The sequence below is a fragment of the Aythya fuligula genome, chromosome 1 (assembly GCF_009819795.1).
Source record: "Aythya fuligula isolate bAytFul2 chromosome 1, bAytFul2.pri, whole genome shotgun sequence".
In the NCBI taxonomy this organism is placed as follows: domain Eukaryota; kingdom Metazoa; phylum Chordata; class Aves; order Anseriformes; family Anatidae; genus Aythya; species Aythya fuligula.
In genome coordinates this window covers 140,319,993-140,338,572 of record NC_045559.1, presented here as the reverse complement: position 1 = coordinate 140,338,572, position 18,580 = coordinate 140,319,993, and the positions used below count along the sequence as shown (strand labels likewise).

At 52.1% G+C, this 18,580-nt stretch overlaps 1 protein-coding gene across 9 annotated transcripts in view; it reads right to left on the bottom strand.

The window, feature by feature from the left end:
* The window catches only part of MAP4K4 (mitogen-activated protein kinase kinase kinase kinase 4), a 133,980-nt gene extending 121,839 nt beyond the window's left edge, over nucleotides 1-12,141 (bottom strand). For all 9 annotated transcript variants that reach the window (XM_032199667.1, XM_032199676.1, XM_032199702.1 and 6 more), the window contains exons 1-2: nucleotides 11,709-12,141; nucleotides 11,282-11,347 (exon numbers count right to left, since the gene is read on the bottom strand). In XM_032199667.1, the coding sequence (XP_032055558.1) occupies nucleotides 11,282-11,347; nucleotides 11,709-11,765 (123 nt within the window). In that variant the 5' untranslated portion in view covers nucleotides 11,766-12,141. The remainder of the gene's footprint in view (nucleotides 1-11,281; nucleotides 11,348-11,708) is intronic.
* Nucleotides 12,142-18,580: the final 6,439 nt, after the last annotated feature.

The following is an 18,580-nucleotide window of genomic DNA, read 5'->3' as shown; positions in this document are numbered from 1 at the left end:
GCCTGCTTTAACTGCTTTCCTTAAAAGAGAAACATGAGTAAACAAGCATGTGTCATGAAAAAGCCCCTATTCAAACAGGAGCTGACAAGAGAAAGAACATCCACGTTTTACAGCTGCTCCTGAACAGTTTTGCAGGCAGGCACCAGCTGAGATGGCAGCAGAGACGAATGCAGAGAAACCCCCAGCTCGTCCCCCACCAGCTCGGGGGGCTCGTCGAGCCCTGGATTTAAGGCCCGAGGTTAGCACACACAGGGCTCCAGGCTTAAATTGCAGGGACTTAGCGTGTGCCAGGGGCAGCCTGACTTGTCTAGACAAAGACTTTTGATGCCTTTCAATCAGCACTAAAAACATTCAGTCTCAAGCCCTTGGAGAGAGCATCCTCAGCCCCATCCCGCCAACCCTCGCCTGAGGAGCCCAAGGCCTGAGCCCAAGGCCTGAGTCCTCCAGCAATGAGGACAAAGGCCACAGTGACCCCCCCAGCCCAAATTCGGTGACAGACACTGCCATCCGACCCCTGTGGGAGCAGGAGACCGTGCTCCTTCACTTTTTGGCTCAGCTGGCAGGCAAAAACTGCGACCCCACTGTCCCTCCACACAGGCTGACAGAGCTGCGGGCAGGCTGGGCCTGAGGCCTGGCACAGGTTTTCCCAATCCCCTTTAAAGAAGGGGTTTGTTTAATGGGCTTTCTCTAGGAGAAAGCACAGGTAAGAGAAGAGTAGCCAGGTTTATCACTCCTCTCTACCTAATCACCTATTTTGGTGAAACTTCTAAGGTTTTTAGGCCTCCACCCCATACCAAGTCACCAGCTCAAGTCAGCCAGGAGGTTGAAAAATTGTGGAGGACAGGCTAAAAGGCTCATTTCTTTGGAAAGCCAGGGTAAAAAGAAACCGCAAGAAAAAAGATCTAAAGGAGGTGCAGAATGCATGTGGAGAAACACATTAATGAAAAAACAAACAAACCTCACATTGGCAGAGCTGCAGCCAGTACCAGAGGTCACATGGATTTAACTATACCCCTGCTATTTGTTAGTTACTTTGGTACCGAAAAAAGAAAAGAAAATAGAAGAAAGCCACAGACAAGCCCAGAGGAAGAAATGAAATGCAAAGGATGAGTGTAGAGTTTAGAGGAAGGGAGCAGTGCAGGAGGAACTCACCCACATCAGATGAGTATGAGGGAAGGGTGAGAAGAACAAAACAAGCCACACAAAGGGAGACAAACCTCTTGAAAAGAGACAAACAGAGGAAAGAAAACTCATCCTAGGAGGAAAGATTAAATCTTTAAGACATGAGGCACTACTGAGAAGTGATATTTCTAGAAAATAATACCTTTTACACACCTAAACACTGCGATAAGAAGGATTACCTCTACCATACCCTTATTCCATTGCACTTGTTTTTCTCCCAAATGACATTTACGCCTCTTAAATTATGAATTCAGAGACAGCCTGCATAATCGGTGAAGAACATTATTCCCGCAGGCCTACGACAGCAAAAACATTCAAAACATTTCCCTCATAACATCCTAATCGTGAAATTGAGTATTTGGGGAAAAGAAGGCTGGCTCGGGCCCTCACAAGACTTTTTCTGACGTCGTGCAGAAAGGTTCCCGAAACTAGGCGGTTTTGCTGATGGCTGTGATTCAGACCCGAGTCCCTAGTCATTTCAGCGTGCTGTTTTTATCATCTTTCAAAACTGTCCGTAGGCACTATTAAAAGAAACCCACAGACTCCGGCATGGCAGAGGCAAACCCAGTCTGTGCTTTGCAAAGAAACCCAGGACCGAGCATCCCTGCACAGCCCCATCCCTCTCCCACGGGAGCAGCACAGCAAGGTCAGGTTATGAGCTGGGCTCTCTGGGAAACGCTGAGAACTGCTGCTGGATACCCCGAGCACAATCTGCACACATTAAAAAAAAAAAAAAAAAAAAAAAGGAACAGCCCTCGAAGGCGGATGAGCTATTAAATTTTTACTAGGTGAAATGTTTACCAAAATAAATCTAGTCCTTTCCACCCTTCCTTATTATCATAACACATATGGTAACTGACATACAATTAATGGAGCTTTAAACCAGGAGTTCTTGGAAGGCAAACGCACTCTCAGCTTCTCAGCTAGCCTTGATAAAAAGCCAGTTCCTGACAAAGGGCAGCAGTGCAAGTGGCTTTATGAGACTCCCTGATTACCGGGTACCCCCCGCTCTTACGAGGCACACCAGCCACATGCAGAGAGGTGAGGAAGGCTCTTCCAGCACCCACACGAGCAACAAGAGTTTCAGCTCCTCCTCTCTTACGTGTATCCGCCCAGCAGTGAGCTGACATGAACAGTGTTGTGACATTTCAATACCCAAGGCTACTCGGTTCCTTTCTGCACTCCCAAGGAGCTCTGAACTGAGGTGATGCTGTCTTTACAGACCTGACACGCAGTTCACGTTTCCTTTTCCCATCTTCTCCTACCCGAGCTACAGAGACAGGGTGCTTTCAGCACAGCTCTGTGCAAGGCAAGCATCTCCCTGTAACCTGGGAAGTAACCAGATACTTCCCAAGGTGTTTCAGAGATCTGCCTAACCTTCCCTTCTCCTTTCTGCAATAGGGAATCCTACTGCTGGGGAGCACAAAGCAAAACTCCCCTCTTAAGCTTCCCCTTTCCCACACAGCACCATAGGTACACAAAACCTATTTCCTTATAGCATGAGAAGACGCTGACACAATCAGGTTATCCAAATGCTAGGAGGTAACAGCAGCAGCAGCAGAAGACGCTGCCAAGTCACATCCTGGGTGCCACCTTGAAGGAGGCAAGGCCTTAGATCTGGTGGGCTGGTTCCCTTGCCCACTTCTCTTTTCCTTTCCCAAAACCACATAGAAAGCGCTACCACCACACCCAGCGCGTGAGGAAGCATCTCCAAACTCAGCAACTTAAGCAGAAAGAAGTCCGGTCGATAACTAATATATTTTTATTCCTGAGGAGGAAACCAGAGCACTCTTCCATTACCTCAGAGGAAACCTAAGGAAAGGTAGCATTACTCAGGGCTGATTTACTGCCTCCAGCCATTCATAAAACCATAAAGCCAGTGACATATAAAACAAGCAGCTCATTCACAAGAGCTCTTTGATCTTAAATACAAATAAAATTAGGTCAATATTAAAGATTTTCATTCCTTGCCATATAAGACTTCCACAAAGGCTCAGGAAAGCTTTTCCCATCCATCTCTTTTAACACTCAAGTTATTTAGAAACTCACATTTCTTTCACATGACTTCAAACATGTCCTCGACATCCACTTGTCATCGCTCCAGGATTTAACCCTTAGAAGGCACAGGACACCGTGCAAAGACTTCTCCGGGACCCCCAAGGTAAGATCAGAGAGTTTTATTTGGTTTCAGGTGGAAGAAAGGAGGGAGCTAAGGGCTTAATCTGCTAAAATAAGGAGCGTGGGACAGGCTTGGGGTGCAGCATCGCCTTGCATTTTCGGTTTAGCATGCGTGATTGTGTTAGGGTGGCTTTCAAATTGTATTTATTTGCTTTCTAAATCAACCAAGAGCTCTCATAAACAGCAGAAGGCCCCTGAAGCTATCACCGTAATGCGGTATCTGCTCATAAACGTCAATATACCAATTTTAAAGGTATTAACGCTGATGTTTAGTCATGGTAAAATATCCTAATACCTGCCCCACCTCCTGCACAGACAGCAGCACAGTTAAATGGGAGCAATTCAGCTCAGGGCTTCCTGCAAAAAGGCCTCTTAAACCTATAAACCCGCCGTCTGTAAGGCAGCACGCAGCGATCCTACTGCGAAACGTGGGTAAAGCACACAGGGGGACCACGAGGCTCTCAGCATGAAGTCCTCCTGCTCAATGCCCAAAAACACGCAGCCCTGTCCGCGGAGGGGTATTAAGAGACCAGGATGCCAACACCCAGAGCCCTCCCTCTCTTCGGCCAGGGCAAGCATCAAAGCCGACCTCAGCTATGGTTAAGGCAAAGAAGGGATGGTTTCTGATTAAAGCAAGGACCTTCACGCCCAGAGATCTGGATCCTACCTCTGCCACACAGCATCAGTTCCCCATGGTGCTTCCCTCCCACAGCCTCGCTCAGCAGCAAGGCGCAGGGGATGATTTGAGTACCAGGGAAGAAGCACAGGAGAGCTCCGCTTCCTTCTGTGTTTGTAAGGGAGATTTCCATGCAATTCATGGTTCATTTTAACAAATGGTAGGGAATATGAAATCTCAAACAGTTTGGGAATGTCTGCTGCAGCTGCTGCAGGAACATGAAGGATACTGCCTCCAAAAAGAAAGTGTTAATTAGAGAAAAGATACTCGGGTTTACAACAGATTGGCATTTAAAAATAAGATTCACAACCAGATTCAATTCTACTAGGCAAGCTTGCAGCTACAGAGAAGCAATACAACGACAGAAAAAAAAACAAAACAGGTTGGATGGGAAAGGATACCTTAGAGAAGAAGCACACCTTTGAAAAACACTGCTTGGACGTCAGGCACTTAATTACAGCCCTTATCAATACCATCAAAAGAGCTGGAGTATTTCTGTAATTCTGTCCTGTAAAACAGTAACCCGGAATAAATGCACTCTCTGTAACAACGTAATTCATTCAAAAAGAGAAGATCCTGCTGCTTACAGCTGAGGGCAGGCAGCGGGAGCCACCCCGTGTGTGGCATGGGGCAGGGGCAGTCTGTCCAGCCTCAGACATCTACAAGACCTACATTTCAGACCCTAGGTTCCCACTACGATGAGCGGGCACAGGCAGAGTCGTGTAAATTGCGATTTACCTCATCCTAACATTGGTGGTCTCCAGAGCCCATCCGCCTGACCTGCTTCTCTCCACTACGAGCCCTAGAGCACAGGACCGAGTTGTAAGTGAGCGACAGGACACGTGCATCTGCAGCTCGCCCTGCTGAATGCGTTTTTTTGCCTATCAGTAAAATAACTGGAGAGACACAGCACTATCTGCTCGCTGGGAAGCACAAAAGAAACGCAATTAGAGCTTCCACTCAGGAAATACCTCGTCAGGACATTCAGACACCACTGTGCCAATTCCCCCGAGAAAAAAAATAAGGAAAATAATGAGTTACCATCGTGTTCCTGGGGCCCAGACCCTTTAAGATACACAGAAACAAGCACGGGGTAGAACACTTTACTGTAACACGTTAAGGTCAAAGGACCTTGAGCTTTTCTTTCCTGGTTTTGAAAACAAAACAACCCCGAACCATCAGATGGCTCCAAGTGCAGGGGGCAGGTTTTAGGGAGGTTTATTTTGCTTTGAGCTTACTGTTTAAATCGGAGCGGCGAACTTTTATCCGCTGTCGTCCCCCACAGCCACTCTCACAAAATCCTAGGAAGAAGCTATTGAAACTACCGAAGCTTAGCTCAAATTGGCTGCTGTGTTTTTAAGATTTCCAGCAATCTTGAACAGCTCCAAATGCAAAAATTCCAAACAAGAAACGCGCCAGCTTTGAGGTAAACCAGCAGGAGCAGGGACTCTTGTGGTGGCAGCACCCGAATGATTACCAATAATCAGATTTGTTGCAAGAATGTCGAGCTGCTGCTGCTCTTTTACCAATTTAAGTGGTGTGGTGAAGGTGATGGGGTACCAGGACCTCGCCAGAAGCCCCCTGGGGCTAAGGGGGCACTCGAGGCACAGCAGAAAGGTGAAGAGTGGCCAGGGCTCATCCCCTCAGCCCAGCAGTCGCGTTGCTGATCCCAGCTGAGCGTGGACCCCCTCCAGCAGCAGCAGCACTGCCTCCAGGACGCATCTCCAGCCCGTGCAGCTCCTCCAGGCACCGGCACGAAGCCCTGGGTCCCCGCACGGAGAGCAGCTCCTATCAGCAGGCGATGGGGCAGCTCCAAAGGGAGGGGACGGGGACACAGCAGATAAGCACCCCAATACCTGTAGGACTGCATCCAGGCGCGGAGCCTTACCACAGCAGCGGGTTGGTTGACGAGGCAGGCTGCTCAGGGCTTGTTGGCACTTGCAGTGTCCTGTCTGAATGCCTGCAGTGACAGCAGCTACGGTGGCAGGGCAACCCAGGGAGGTGCAGCGTGCCTGGGAGAGAAGCACCTCGCCAGGAGCACTGAACCATCTCCCCCGGATGACATCCCTCGTCCTGGCACACGGACACAGCCCGGCTAGGTGGGGTGAGGCAGGTCTCCTCAGCACAACAAGGCGTGTAAATAAACCTTCCTTCAACGTGCAGGAGTCCAAAGCGTGGCTGGCTAGCGAAAGCAGAAGGCTCCTCGATCGCCATGGGTAAGACTGATCTCTTTCATAATATATATGCATATTTACAATGTCTTTCTATTGACAACGAAGCTGTCTTGTTCTTATATTGAGCAGTTTCCTCCACGCTGCCTTTGTTTCCCACAGGTACGCATTGCCTACTAATCCTCAGCGTTTAAGCCAGCATCTCCTTCATCAGCAGCCAGTTCATATGTTCATAGTTTTTTTCGCTGTAAATTCACCTTCAGCCAGGCTGCTTTCCTCCGAGCCGTGTCACCGTCTCCTCCCAGCTCCGGATTTTCCCATGCGTTTGGTCTTCTGCTTGGCAGCACGATGCAAGATCGAGCAGGAGGAGGACATGGGAAAACCCTCAGGAGAAGCCAACGCCCTTCAGAAAACAGAGAAGCCCACTCCAGCCGTACGTCCACCTGATCCTGATGCAAGGTCCTCTGCAAGCGTGGGCATCTCTGTTCCTCGCTCGCTGGGCTTTCAGGCTGCTTCAGTGCTGCTTCTCCCGGCCTTCCCCATCAGCAGCAAATTAAATCCAACGCCACCGAGGTCAAATCGCAGCTCCTCGTTGCATTGGGAGCTGCAGCTTGCACTTGGCTGCGGGACAGCAAAGCCCAGGAGGGCCCAGGGACTGCTCTGTCTGCGGGGCTATCGTGTCTCCAGCCTGTAATCCCTCCTCCTCCAGAAAGCTGCTCTGTCCTTGCTCTCACGCCGAAAACAGATAACCGCAGAGGTTCTGGCTGCTCTGTGATCAGTGCCATACTTCGTGCCTCTGTGCGAGTTGTTTCACGCTGCATCCGAGGCAGGAAATACACTTTGACAGTAATACCGAGATGCAATGTGCAAATCTCTGTGTCTCCAACATTCAAAGTTACCTCACAGCTCCCAAGCAGTTTGCACAGTTGATTTTTTCCCTCCCCCTTCCTGCAGCTGATTCCCTTTAGCACCAACAGCATCTTTTATTTTTGAGCCTGTGCCGATCCAAGGAACAATCAGGGACCCGTAACACTACAAACCTACAGTATTTGCTAAGAAACCCCCTGTGCAAGGCTCTGAGATCCCCTCCCAAGTCCACGTCTCGTTCAAGTGCGTTGAATTCTTTCCACCAGCCCCAGCGGGAGCTGGACGGGGACCCGAAATAACGCCGCAGATAAGGATCTGACTGTAACTTCTGACTACAGGCAGGCTCCCATTGTGCGAGTCGCTGCTATTGAGCCGAAATACCAATGGCAGCCAAAGGCAAGGAGAAACGCTTCTGGAGGAGCCAGAGCATACAGCCAGAAATGTGAAGCAGGGGAAACCAAAAATGCCACTTTTCTCCAAGGAAAACGTATCCCAAGAGAGGAGGTAGACGAACCGCCGGGCTGACATCGTGCTTGCAACAGAAAGCACCAACTGAAAGGAAAACGGCTGGAACACGATGTGTGTACACACAAACACACAGCACACCACATGAGGAACGTCAGCCAGCCTGCTGGCCCAAAGATTTTATGCTAAAAAACCTACACAACGAAGGAAGGCGGGGAAACGAACACCTCTTCTAATATGGGATTCCCCTTGGGATCTTCCTACAGCAAATAATAATAATAATAATAAATCCCTAGGAGTCAGCGTAAGACTCTGGGTTGCATTTTGTTACACCCATCACCTCCAAGCACTGCACAAAGCTCCCGAGGGCCAGGGCCCCTTCTAACGACATTAACAGAGGGTCCCTGCCCCAGGATTTAGCACAAGGTGAAAAAAAAAAAAAAAGACATTTTGACAAACAGACAGATGGACCGGGGGAGGAAGAATGAGAGGGACATGTGGTTACCCACAATTGGCAGGTCGCTTTCTTTTCTCTTTTTAATAAAAATAAATATCAGTAATCCCCACTGGCCACCTGCCTGGCTGATGTATACTTAATTAGGAAGGATTCAAGAGATGGGAACCGATCAGAAGTTCAGCAAATTTGGGGTAAGGTTGGGTAGGGGGGGGTTAAGGGCTGCAGCTAACCACAGGACCCAGAGGAATGCCACTCTCCACTCTCGTTCCAGCCACCCTCTGGCCCTCCCTGCTTTCTCCAAGAGTAAATTCCCACTCGGGGAGAGAATTCCTGCAAAATAGGAAGGGAAGAGGAGCAGTTGGCAGGCAGTGACCTCAGCGCTCCTCGGCACGGCTTGCCCTCAGAGCGATAAGGCTGGAATTGTGTTGGTGTTTAACCAGATCATTTCAATCCACAATGAGGGCCCTTTAGCAGCCAGAGCAAGCACGGGGAGAAGGGAGAAATGAAAAAAAAATAATAAATAAAATCCGCCGAGTTTGTGCAGAACAGCGAGCACTGGGCTGTCCCCCTGCCCCCCGACGCGGCCACCTTACAGGCCAGGCAGCAACAGGGCGTCCTCGGCGTGGGAAAACATCTACCCGAGTTTTAATTTATTTTCAAATCAGCATTTAAACGATCGCATCTGACATCATTTCCTTTTATGAGCCAGCAGCTAGACAATATGCATCATTTACATGCACTTTTGGAAGGCTGCTCCGTAAATCAACACAAGGAGCTCTCAGTGCGAGTTAACCATTGCGAGGCTCCCCGGGAGCCACCCCGGCCTGCGCTGGGGGCAATTGGGGGCATCGGCCCTAATTCTGAGCTTTCTGGTACAATCACACAAGGGCTGCTCCTGTCCTGGGGGCACACAGAGCTCATTTCGGCCCTGATTCACCTCCGGGTAACGTCGTCTTTGTCACGCAGCACTGACAAGGCTCCTTGACACACCAGCGGGGTTAGGACGATGAAAATTACGTCCGCGCTGCGGACTGGAAGCAGAGCAGCCCAAAACTTCGCATTTTCGAGCTTCGTGCCCCACCGAATGGCTGAAACCCCAGAAACACGCCGCTAGACACCTCCGAGCCACCTGCAGCGAGCGCAACCCAGGCGGAGAAAGGCCAAAATCACCCCACGTGCTGCTCCCCGGCACCTGGAAGGAGACCCCCGGCCGGGCCGGGGCACCCCCGGGGTGCCGAGCAGCGAGACAAAGAGATAAGCCCGGAGATAACGTCATGCCCTCTCCCCGCGGTGGCAGGTAGCCAGCCAATCCTGCCGCCAGCGCCCGGCTGACATCAGCGCCGCTGCCGACACCGACGCCGAAAAGGGGCTCGAGGGAGAGAGGGAGGAAAGCTCGGCCTTTTCCCTCAGCCCCTCCGAAGCCCGCCCAGGGCACACATGCAGCCTCTGGTGGCTCTGGAGGATTTTCCCCGGCAGCACGGTGGCTGCGAATAGTCAAACGCCACTGCAGGGCCTACTGGCATTCCCATTTCGGAGCTGTTTTGGTTTTCAGAATAAAACCGAGCTTGAATCACGAGAAGAAAGTTACGTCCAGCCCTGCGAGGCGTCCACACCTCGCGTGCAAACGCATGCGAAGCGAAGACAGAGGGGCACCAAGCGGCTGCGCGCATCCTGACGTTTGCACCTGCCCCCCCAGCAGGGTCTGGCAGCCTCCCCAGCCATTTCCTTCACCCCCGCCTCCAGCTACAAAGCAGGAGGAAACAGCGCTGCCACTATCGAAACTGAGAGGAAGGAGGGGAAGCCTGGTGGCACAGGCCAGGCAGGAGCTGCCCCCAAAACCTCCCGGCCCTTCCGTATCCACAAGCACGTGCGCTGAGGTTTGCTCCTCCTGCAGCTTCGCCCCGAGAGCTGCCCCACGCGTCAAGGGAGCGAAATTCACAATTTCCAGGCTGAAGACAGTTAAAGCCAAGCAGGACTTTGCTACTTAAGCCGAAGCATTAGCCAGTAAGCCGTGAAACAATGCGCCAAATTGCAATAATTAACAGGAGGGGATAAAGTCACACATTCACACCCTGCGATTTTTCCTATGAAGGGTGCGGGTGACGCAAGCTCTGGAGCAGAAGGATTGCAGGGGAAAAAAAAAAAATAAATAAAAAAATAAATAAAGATTAAATGGCTGAGCACGGGCGGGTGGTGTCAAAGTGCAGCTCCCAACCCACTTTGGGAGCCGTGCAGGGTTTTGCAGCCCTCTGCCAAGCGGGGCAGCCTGGCCACTGCCCTGCCAGCCCCGAGATGCACGCTGCGGGGCCGGGCTGTGTCCCGAAGGCTGAGGTTCACGCCCTCAAAACAAACTGACATGTGTTTCGCTCGCAGAAGACACACCGAAGTGCTTCGGCTGCTTGCCCCAGCAGCATCTCACCGTCAGGGAAGCCCTAAAAATGACACCGCCTTCTTTATCAGCACAAAAAAAAACCTCAAGCAGCTAGGGGTATCGAGCTCCTTTCTTTCAGTTATCTCGCCTTCCCTCTGCAAATTCTCCCTGCGTTTCTAGTTTAAGGCAAGCTCCTTCCGTCTGCGAGTATTAGGGCTGTGTGAATAATTAGTCATCCTGGGAGCTGCCACTCGCTGCAAAGTCATGCAATCTCGGGATTTGTTTGTTCCACTGACTTGCACGCTGGAAAGGGGAAAAAGGGAAAAAAAAAAAAGAAGAAAAAAAAAAAAAAAGGAGCAAAGCCGCCGAGTTTCACACCCACATGGGCACTCTCCCGTTTCTATTTTCTAAAAGTCATCCACTCGCCGAACAGGTTATTCTGGGGATCCTCATTCTCACCAAACCAATCTGCCCCGCTTATCTGATCGCCGCCCGGCGTGGCGTGCCCCCCGCTGCCCCGCTCGCCCCGGACCCCTTCAGCCTCGCTGCTCCGAGGGTTTTCCAGCAAGGGAGCCGGGTGACAACCCCGGGGGAGGCCGGTGCCTTTGTCTCGAGCCGCAGCAGCGGCAGCAGCTCCCCGTCAGGGCTCCCCGAGCGATTCGGGAGAAGCCCCGGGAGCTATTTCTAGGGCTCGGCCACGCTCTGACAGCGGCCGCCCAGCTCGGCCTTTTCTCTGGGGGCACCCAGGGCTGCTCCATCGCTTCGGGGGCGTGCCGGGCGAGGCGTTGAAGCCCCTTTTTGCGAAGCAGGAGCCCAAGGGCCGGCCAACTCGTCGCGCCAAGGCCAAGGCCACGGCTCCTGTCAGAGCCCCGTGGGCAGCGCCGGCGAGCCAGGAGCGAAATTCCGCCACAAACCTTGTAGACTTGCCCGTACGTGCCATTGCCAACCACTTCCACCAGCTCGAAAATCCCGGCGGGGTCCTAGAAAAGAGGGGAAAAGGGTGGTGGGGGGGGGGAGGGCAGAGGGAAGGAAAAAACAAGAGCGGGGTTACGTTTCGGCCGGCCGATGGCTGCTGCCACAGCCCCAGCCAGGCGTGCTGCGCTGCTGGCGGCGTGCAGCTGTTGCGCCCTGCTTCTCCCCGCACATGCCAACGCATGCAAACAAAGGAAAGCAGCCCAGGGCCGGGCTCAGCCCCCCACAAACCCTTCCAGCACCCCTCCGGGGGGCTCCCCGCACACCCACCCGGCCCCACAGGGAGCCCGACCCCGGCCCTCGACCCCCATCATGGGGGGGGGCCCCCCCCCCTCCGGGCCGCTGCCCGCCCCCAGCCCCGGAGCTCACCCGCAGGGAGGACAGGTCGATATCCACCAGACTTTTCGCAGGAGAATCGTTCGCCATTTTCCCGTCTCTTCCTTTTCTTTTCCTTGATTTTCTTTTATTTTTTTTTTTGTTGTTGTTTCCTCTCGGCGTTAAATAACAGCGGCGCCCCCCCCCACACTCCTTCCTTCTTTCCTCCTCTCCTCCCCGAAAATAAAAAAAAAAAAGCCGTGAATGGCGCGGGGCTCCTCTTCTTATTTGGGGTTTTTTTGTTTCTTTTTTTTTTTTTTTTTTTTCCTTTTTTTCTTTTATCTCCTGCCCTTCCCTTCTTCTTCACCCCAGCCCCGCCGGGTTGAAACTCTCCAGCATTGGGAGGGGTTGGCGGGGGGATGATGGATAGATGGATGGGTGGTGGGAGGAGGAGGAGGAGGAGGAGGAGGGGGAGAGGGAGGTGAAGGCAGGCGGGGAAGGGAAAGGAAGGGAAGGAGGGGAGGAAAGGGAGGGAAGGAGCCGAGGAGAGGGGGAAGGGGGTGCCTCCCGGAGGGGCTCCGAGCTCGCTGGGGGTCCCGCAGGGTCCCCGGGGCTCACACCATGGCGCGGCGGCCGGAGGAGGAGGAGGAGGAGGAGGAGGAAGAGGAGGAGGAAGAGGAGCGGTGCCGGGGCCGGCAGGCTGTGGTGGCAGCCTCGGGGTGCTCCCAGAGCCCGGGCATGGCCCGGCCCAGCCCGGCTCGGCTCGGTCACACCGGCAGGAGGTGGCAGCCCCGGCCCCGCTGTCGCATGTGGGGGCTGACGCCCAGCGCCGCGGCGGGGCTGGGAGAGGGCTCGGCTGTGAGGCAGACAAAGATAGCCGGGGCGGAGGGAGGGAGGGAGGGGAGGAGAAAGGAGGGAGGAGGAGAAGGAGGAGGAGTGAAAAGGGCTGCAAAATACACGGCGAGCTGAGGGAGGGAGGGAGAAAACAGCTCCCCCTTCCCTTCTCCGACAGGAAAAACCGGCGGAGGGGCGGCCGCAGCGAAGCACTGCCGGGTGAGGGCGGGCAGGGAGGCGCCAGCCACGGGCGACCCATGGGTGCCCATGGGGTGGCTCTCCCCAGGGCTGCCCTGCGCCCTCCCGCCCCAAAATCCCCCCCTGGAAACCCCCCCCTGCCTCCTATGGGGCTCTGAGGGGGGAAAAAGGGAGCCCAGGCTTGGTGGCGAGCCCTCCAAAGGGCGTTGTGTCCCCTTATGCACCGCCACCGAGGCCTGGGCTAGCTGGAAATCTTTTTCCACGTCATGTGGCAAAATCTCCTTCGCCTCCCTCTCTGCTTGCAGCCCCAAAGGGCAGTTGCAGGGAGGTGTAAAGCTTGGCAGGCCCCGGCTGTCCTTGAGGTGCGTTCCCCGCCTGCCAGAGGCCGGGCTGCGTTTCCTGTGGGAACCAAGGTTTTCCTGTCTCCTCGGCCCCAACCACAGCCTTGCATATACATGGCTGCGAGTATCGCAGCGACACGCTTCAACAGAGCGAACCTGTTGAGCAGAAAGTGCGAGGAGGAATTACCATAACAGCTGTAATGGTGCACTGCCTTCTGCAAAGGAAGCCGACTCGGGCCCAGCCACTGCAAATGTTTTTATTTTTTCTTTTTAGGGGAAATCACAGGAAGGCAGATGGGTTCGGATGGGCTGCGTCCATCCCTGTGCGCGCACGCAGCGGTGGGATGGGGTCGAGATGCACAGTGGGTTTTAAAATCAGGTCTGCACGGAGATTTACTGTCGAGGGCTTGCTCTGCATTACGTGGTGTCTTTAACTCAGCCTCTCCGTGCACGAGAGCAGCCTCAGCAGGTCGAGCCCACTGCCCGTCTGGCCCAACATCTTGTCTCCAAATGTAGCCGGTGGTGAACGCCGAGGGAAGATCACAGGAATAGTTTATCCGTCCAGCGATACTTCCCCGGGGCATCCTCCCAGCTGCCAGCTCGCTGCCGCTCAGGGACCTCGGCAGCGTTTGATGCCCCTGCACTCAAATAATCCATGATGATTTTCTTCTTCCATTCAGTTGCCCATTTTCTGGGTGAATCCATACATACTTTTGGCTATGACAGGGTCCTCCGGCAGTGAGTTCCCCAGGTGAACAGCTCGGTATGTTGAAGACCATCTTTGTTTAGAGGCTTTGAACCGTTCTCTAGTAGTTTGCAAGAAATCCCTGCTGATTCTTGTGCTGGAAAAAAAAAAAAATGGTGATTGTTTCCTATTTATTTTCTCCTTTGCATTCATTTTTTTTTTATAGGCTTCCGGTGTGGTCCCCCTCAGTTTTTGCCCTGTAGCAAATTCTGATCTTTTTACTGATGCCATGAACAGCATCCATTTCAAACTCGCCCTCCATTGAGCCACTTCTGCTGCGTAAGCCTTCTTTTTCAGGGCAGAGGAATGGACCTCCACACCCTCTTCTTGATGTTGGGTGCCCCATGCAGTGCCGTGGCAATGCCCTAGTTTCCAGTCCTTCCCTGGTAATTCCCAATACTCCTGTTTTTCACTGTTGCTGAGTGTGGAAATGACATTTCCATGGAATATTGTAACTCCGCAGTCTCTTTCCCTACAGCTAACCCTATCCCAGAGACTGTCTCTGTGTGCTCTTGGATTCCAAACCCTATATGTAGCACCTTTCTCATGCCCTTGAAAAATACAGCCAGAGTTCTGCAGGGCTGAGCCAAAATACACATTTTCGGTAACACAGCTCTGATGTGGCTCCACCACAGTGGCTCCTTGCTGCTTGGAGTTTGTATTTTAATATAGTCACTTCTGTTTGCTAGTTGGCTTTAGTATTCTGCCAGAACACCAGTAAGGAAGCAGAACTGCTAATGAAAAGTTTGCAAATTCTTGTCACAGCCCCTAAGTTTAGTGAAAAAATAGTTTCCATAAATCCATAAATGCCACGGGACTTCTTCCCTCTGGTTCCCAGGGAGAAGCACCACACAGCCTCACCTTCCTTCTCCTTCCTACACAAGCCGAGGGATTAAAGAGTTGCTTTCTTGAGGAAGAAGTCTCTCTGGCTGTGGCCAAAACCACTCTGTTCACATGTTCGTCATGTTCTTCATGCTCTTCACCAGCACAGCAGACTTGCCCAGCGTAGAAAGCCTAAAGGTTAAAAGACCAGACGTAAAACCACTGGAAAGAAGATGATGAGCAGTCTGTTTTAGCTTTTCCTCACAAAGTTGAACCAGCATCACCGAAGCAGGCAAGTGACACAAAAATCCTAATGGGGGTGAAGTCCTGCGGATAGTCACCCCACACAGCAGTACACGACTGCCTCTTCTAATGACAAACTAAGTACCAGCATCAAAAACTGAGTCAGCTCCATCTCTTCAGGAACAAAGCAGGAGAAAGCTGCAGGGCCGGCGTGCTGTTTTCTGTGACCCTCAGAGAGCTGCACCGGTTCCTACTCTCTGTGCTCACCGCAGCAGAGGGAACAGAGGAGCTGTAGCTTCCTGAGCGCTTTCAGCATCCCTGAAGGAGGGAGTGTGAGCCTCTCGATCCCTCGGCCATTTGTTCCTGCCCTCTGGCACCTCGTGCCTTGTGTCAGCGCGAGCATTCATACAGCTGTGTAGTGGCTTCTTACTCATAGCCAAGCTGGCCCAGGAAAGGAAAAGTATTTTTAATTTTAGTTTTAAGCGGTTCCCCAGGCTGGGGGTTCGTCGCATGCTTCTTTGAGCAGTTGTTGACAAGAGGCAGCGCAGGGGCAGAAAATATGTGCAGGGGAGGAAGCGTGACCATCACGTTGCCTCTTGGTGGTAGCTGTGGCTTAGGCCAATTCAGACTCTCCGTGGACCCGTCGGGGTAGAGCTGGAGAAACTTCCTTCCTTTCTGGAAGAGGCACCGTGGGGAAATGGAAGCCCAGCAGTTATGCTCAGGCCACAAAGCAAATTCCTTGCCATCTATTTTTTTTTTTTTTCCAGTTCTTTGAAGTTGCCTTTGTTTTATTCTTTTCCGCATTTAATACACTGGGGTCCTGATCGCTGACCAGAGACCCGGAGGTCACCAACTACATTAACGCTGTAAGAGCTTAATCACCAACAGCATTCGGGGAGATGAGTAAAGAGACAGGAAGTTCTGAGTTTTCGTTTTGTTGCTGCTACTGATTCACCCCGTAGCCCTGGGGCATCTCATTTCCTGCCTCCCCTCCCTTTCACTGCTGGGGAAGCGGGAATGATTTGGACCTGCTCGATAGCACGAAGGGTGAGGCATGCACCCCCTCGTACTGTTCGGAGAAAGGGCTCTCAGCTCGGCCAGGAACATCCATGCTGGATGAGCCAGCGTGAGGAGCAGCAGGGCAGAGGGCAGCGAGTGACACCGAGCGAGGCTTTGCATGGCCCAGCCCTCCTGCTGCAGCCGGGCTCCCAAAACCAGAGGCCTTCAGCGCCTGCCTCTTCTCCTGCTTCGACAGGTCACCGACAGCAGGATGCCAGGCGATCAGCCTTCCTCCCGAAGAAGAAAGGACACCTAAAGGACAGGCTGCTGCCTTGGTAGCACAGAAGTGGCTGCTTTGAAGGAGTGGTGGGCAGCAAGGTGAAAGCAGGGATTCCTGGAGCTGTTACTGCCACAGGTCTAGGTATCATGAAACTGTGCCCTAAAAGTTACTTTCAGGTGAAAATGGCATCGTAGTATAGCCTGGGGAGACAAGGTAACCTTGGTCCTGTTATCATTAATATTAATTAATATTATAACAGGCAGCACCGGGGCACCCAGCAGCTCTGACTTGATCCAGATCACGAATGAGCATGTAACACTGCTCTTATGAAAACAACCAGGGCTCGTAACACAGTGTTTGTATCACTTTTATGCTGGCTGTGAAGAAGAAAGATGCTATCTGGTCCATAGGACATCTACAGCTGTAGATCCATCCAAGCTAGGGGACGCGAGGAGCTGGTAGTCGAGGCGGCATGGAGTTTGCCAGTGCTCCCGGAGGAATCAGCGAGCAGATCTGAAGCAGCAGAGCAAAGTTCAGCAATTTGCATCACATAGCTGGGGCATTTTGAATCCGCTTCTGAACATGCCCACACAGGATTTACACCCCGTGGAGCCGCAGCCTGCGCGGGGAGGCTGCTCCCATCCCTCCGACAGAACAGGACAAGGAGGGGCGATTTCGTGCCACCGCTGTCGTTCGCTGACTCCACATCCCTCGCCGATCTACCCAGGATCTCACGCTTCACCTCAGGCCAGGAATTGTCAGTCCTGCAGCCAGGCTTAAAGCGGGCAAAAATGCATCAACCCGGCATAAAAATACCGCTGCGTGCCTGGGCTAATTGAGACGGTCCCGGGTGTATTTTTGGACGCTGCCTGTGCTCTGGGTTTTAACCAGCTAGCTGTTTCTGGTCCTGCTATCTATCACACAAAGCATGCAATTACCCCGCGTGGCTGCTGTCTCGGGCTATCTGCGCTCGCAGCTAAGCTGGCTTGTAGTTATCTTCCCACGACCCAGCTCTGGCACTTATTTCACCCCTTATCCAGGGCCCTGAGCCAGATCTCTAGCGGCTTTGACCGAATTTCTCTCTGAGTCAGAACCCTTCAGGGAGCATTGTCCCTCCTCACGTTCGTCTTCATGTCCCGTACCTCACCCAGGGGCACCTGGGGATACTCACCCACAGTTTATGTGGTCCGTGCTTTGTTCTTGTGGTGGTGCTGGTACCGTTATGTGCTCAGCCACACGATCAGACAGATCAGAGCTGGAAATAGCCCATTTTTCCCAATTTTGTTTTGTTTCACCCAGCCCAGTTGCTCTCGCAGTGTGGTGAAAGACCAGAAACAAGCAAAGCAGAGAGCATGGAGGTGGTTGGGTTGCTCTTTCATAAGCCTCTAGCTTATGCAAACGTAGTTCAGGTCAAGTTTGCAAGTCTACCGGGCTCTTGAGGAGATAGGTGGAGATTAATCCTCATAAACCTAGGCCTTGTTTTGACATGGCCCTGAACGTAGTCTTTAGGTGCTGTGTGCTGAGTCAGAGATGCCACAACGGCACGATGCAAAGCACTGAACCTGAATGAGCTTACCGTGTTCAAATGTCTTCAGAAAGTTCAGAGGGAGCCATATGGTCCCAGAACAGAAGCTGGAGGAGGTGCTGAACTCAGTACAAAAGCACAAAGCTGGCACAGAAATATTTCTGGACACTGGGCTAACCAAAGAGGTTAAACCAAAGGTTTTTGGATGCTTACAGCTGCTGCAGAGCAAGTCAGCCTGATGAAGCCCACAGACCTGGTAATGACCATCCTGTCACCATGGCCTCAGCTGGTGCAGAAGCCATCACGGTACCAGATGAAGCCGATGCACTTCTACCAGCAGCAGGCTTCAGCCCTGCGAGGACATAAATTCCCACACTGCCCCTGGTCCGAGTACAGTTGCCTTCAATCCCACAAATTTATCCCTGCGTTTAACTTTGCGCATTGTGCAGACTCCCTGTGAGTTCATAAATCTTTGAGGACTGTGGCTTAAGTGAGGTGAATTATAGAAACTGAAATTAAAGTATAAAGCATATATTCTAAACAAAAATTAAGGCTACTGAAGGCTGCCCTTTGAAAGCTTTCATCTTCAGTTTCCAGGTAACTTTTGTTTGAGGGCTGAAGGGGTTTTATTTAGAGTTATATTTTACAATGAGTAGGGAGTTACGTTTTGAAAGTAACTCTAAAACTGAAGAGTGAATTATCACCAAATTACAAAAGAGAAGAGAAAAAAAGAGCGTAGGTGAGCACTGGCTGTCCTTTCAAATGAAAAATTAAAAACCCAAGTGCTGTTGAAGGAAACTTAGAACAAAAATGATAACATAAGGATTTCCACAATTAATATACAGGCTTAATTGGTTTAGCTTCCCTTTCATTTTATACAGCATGACGTCCACAGAGGCCATATTTTCATGAACCTCTGGCTTTGCCAGTGGAGCTAAC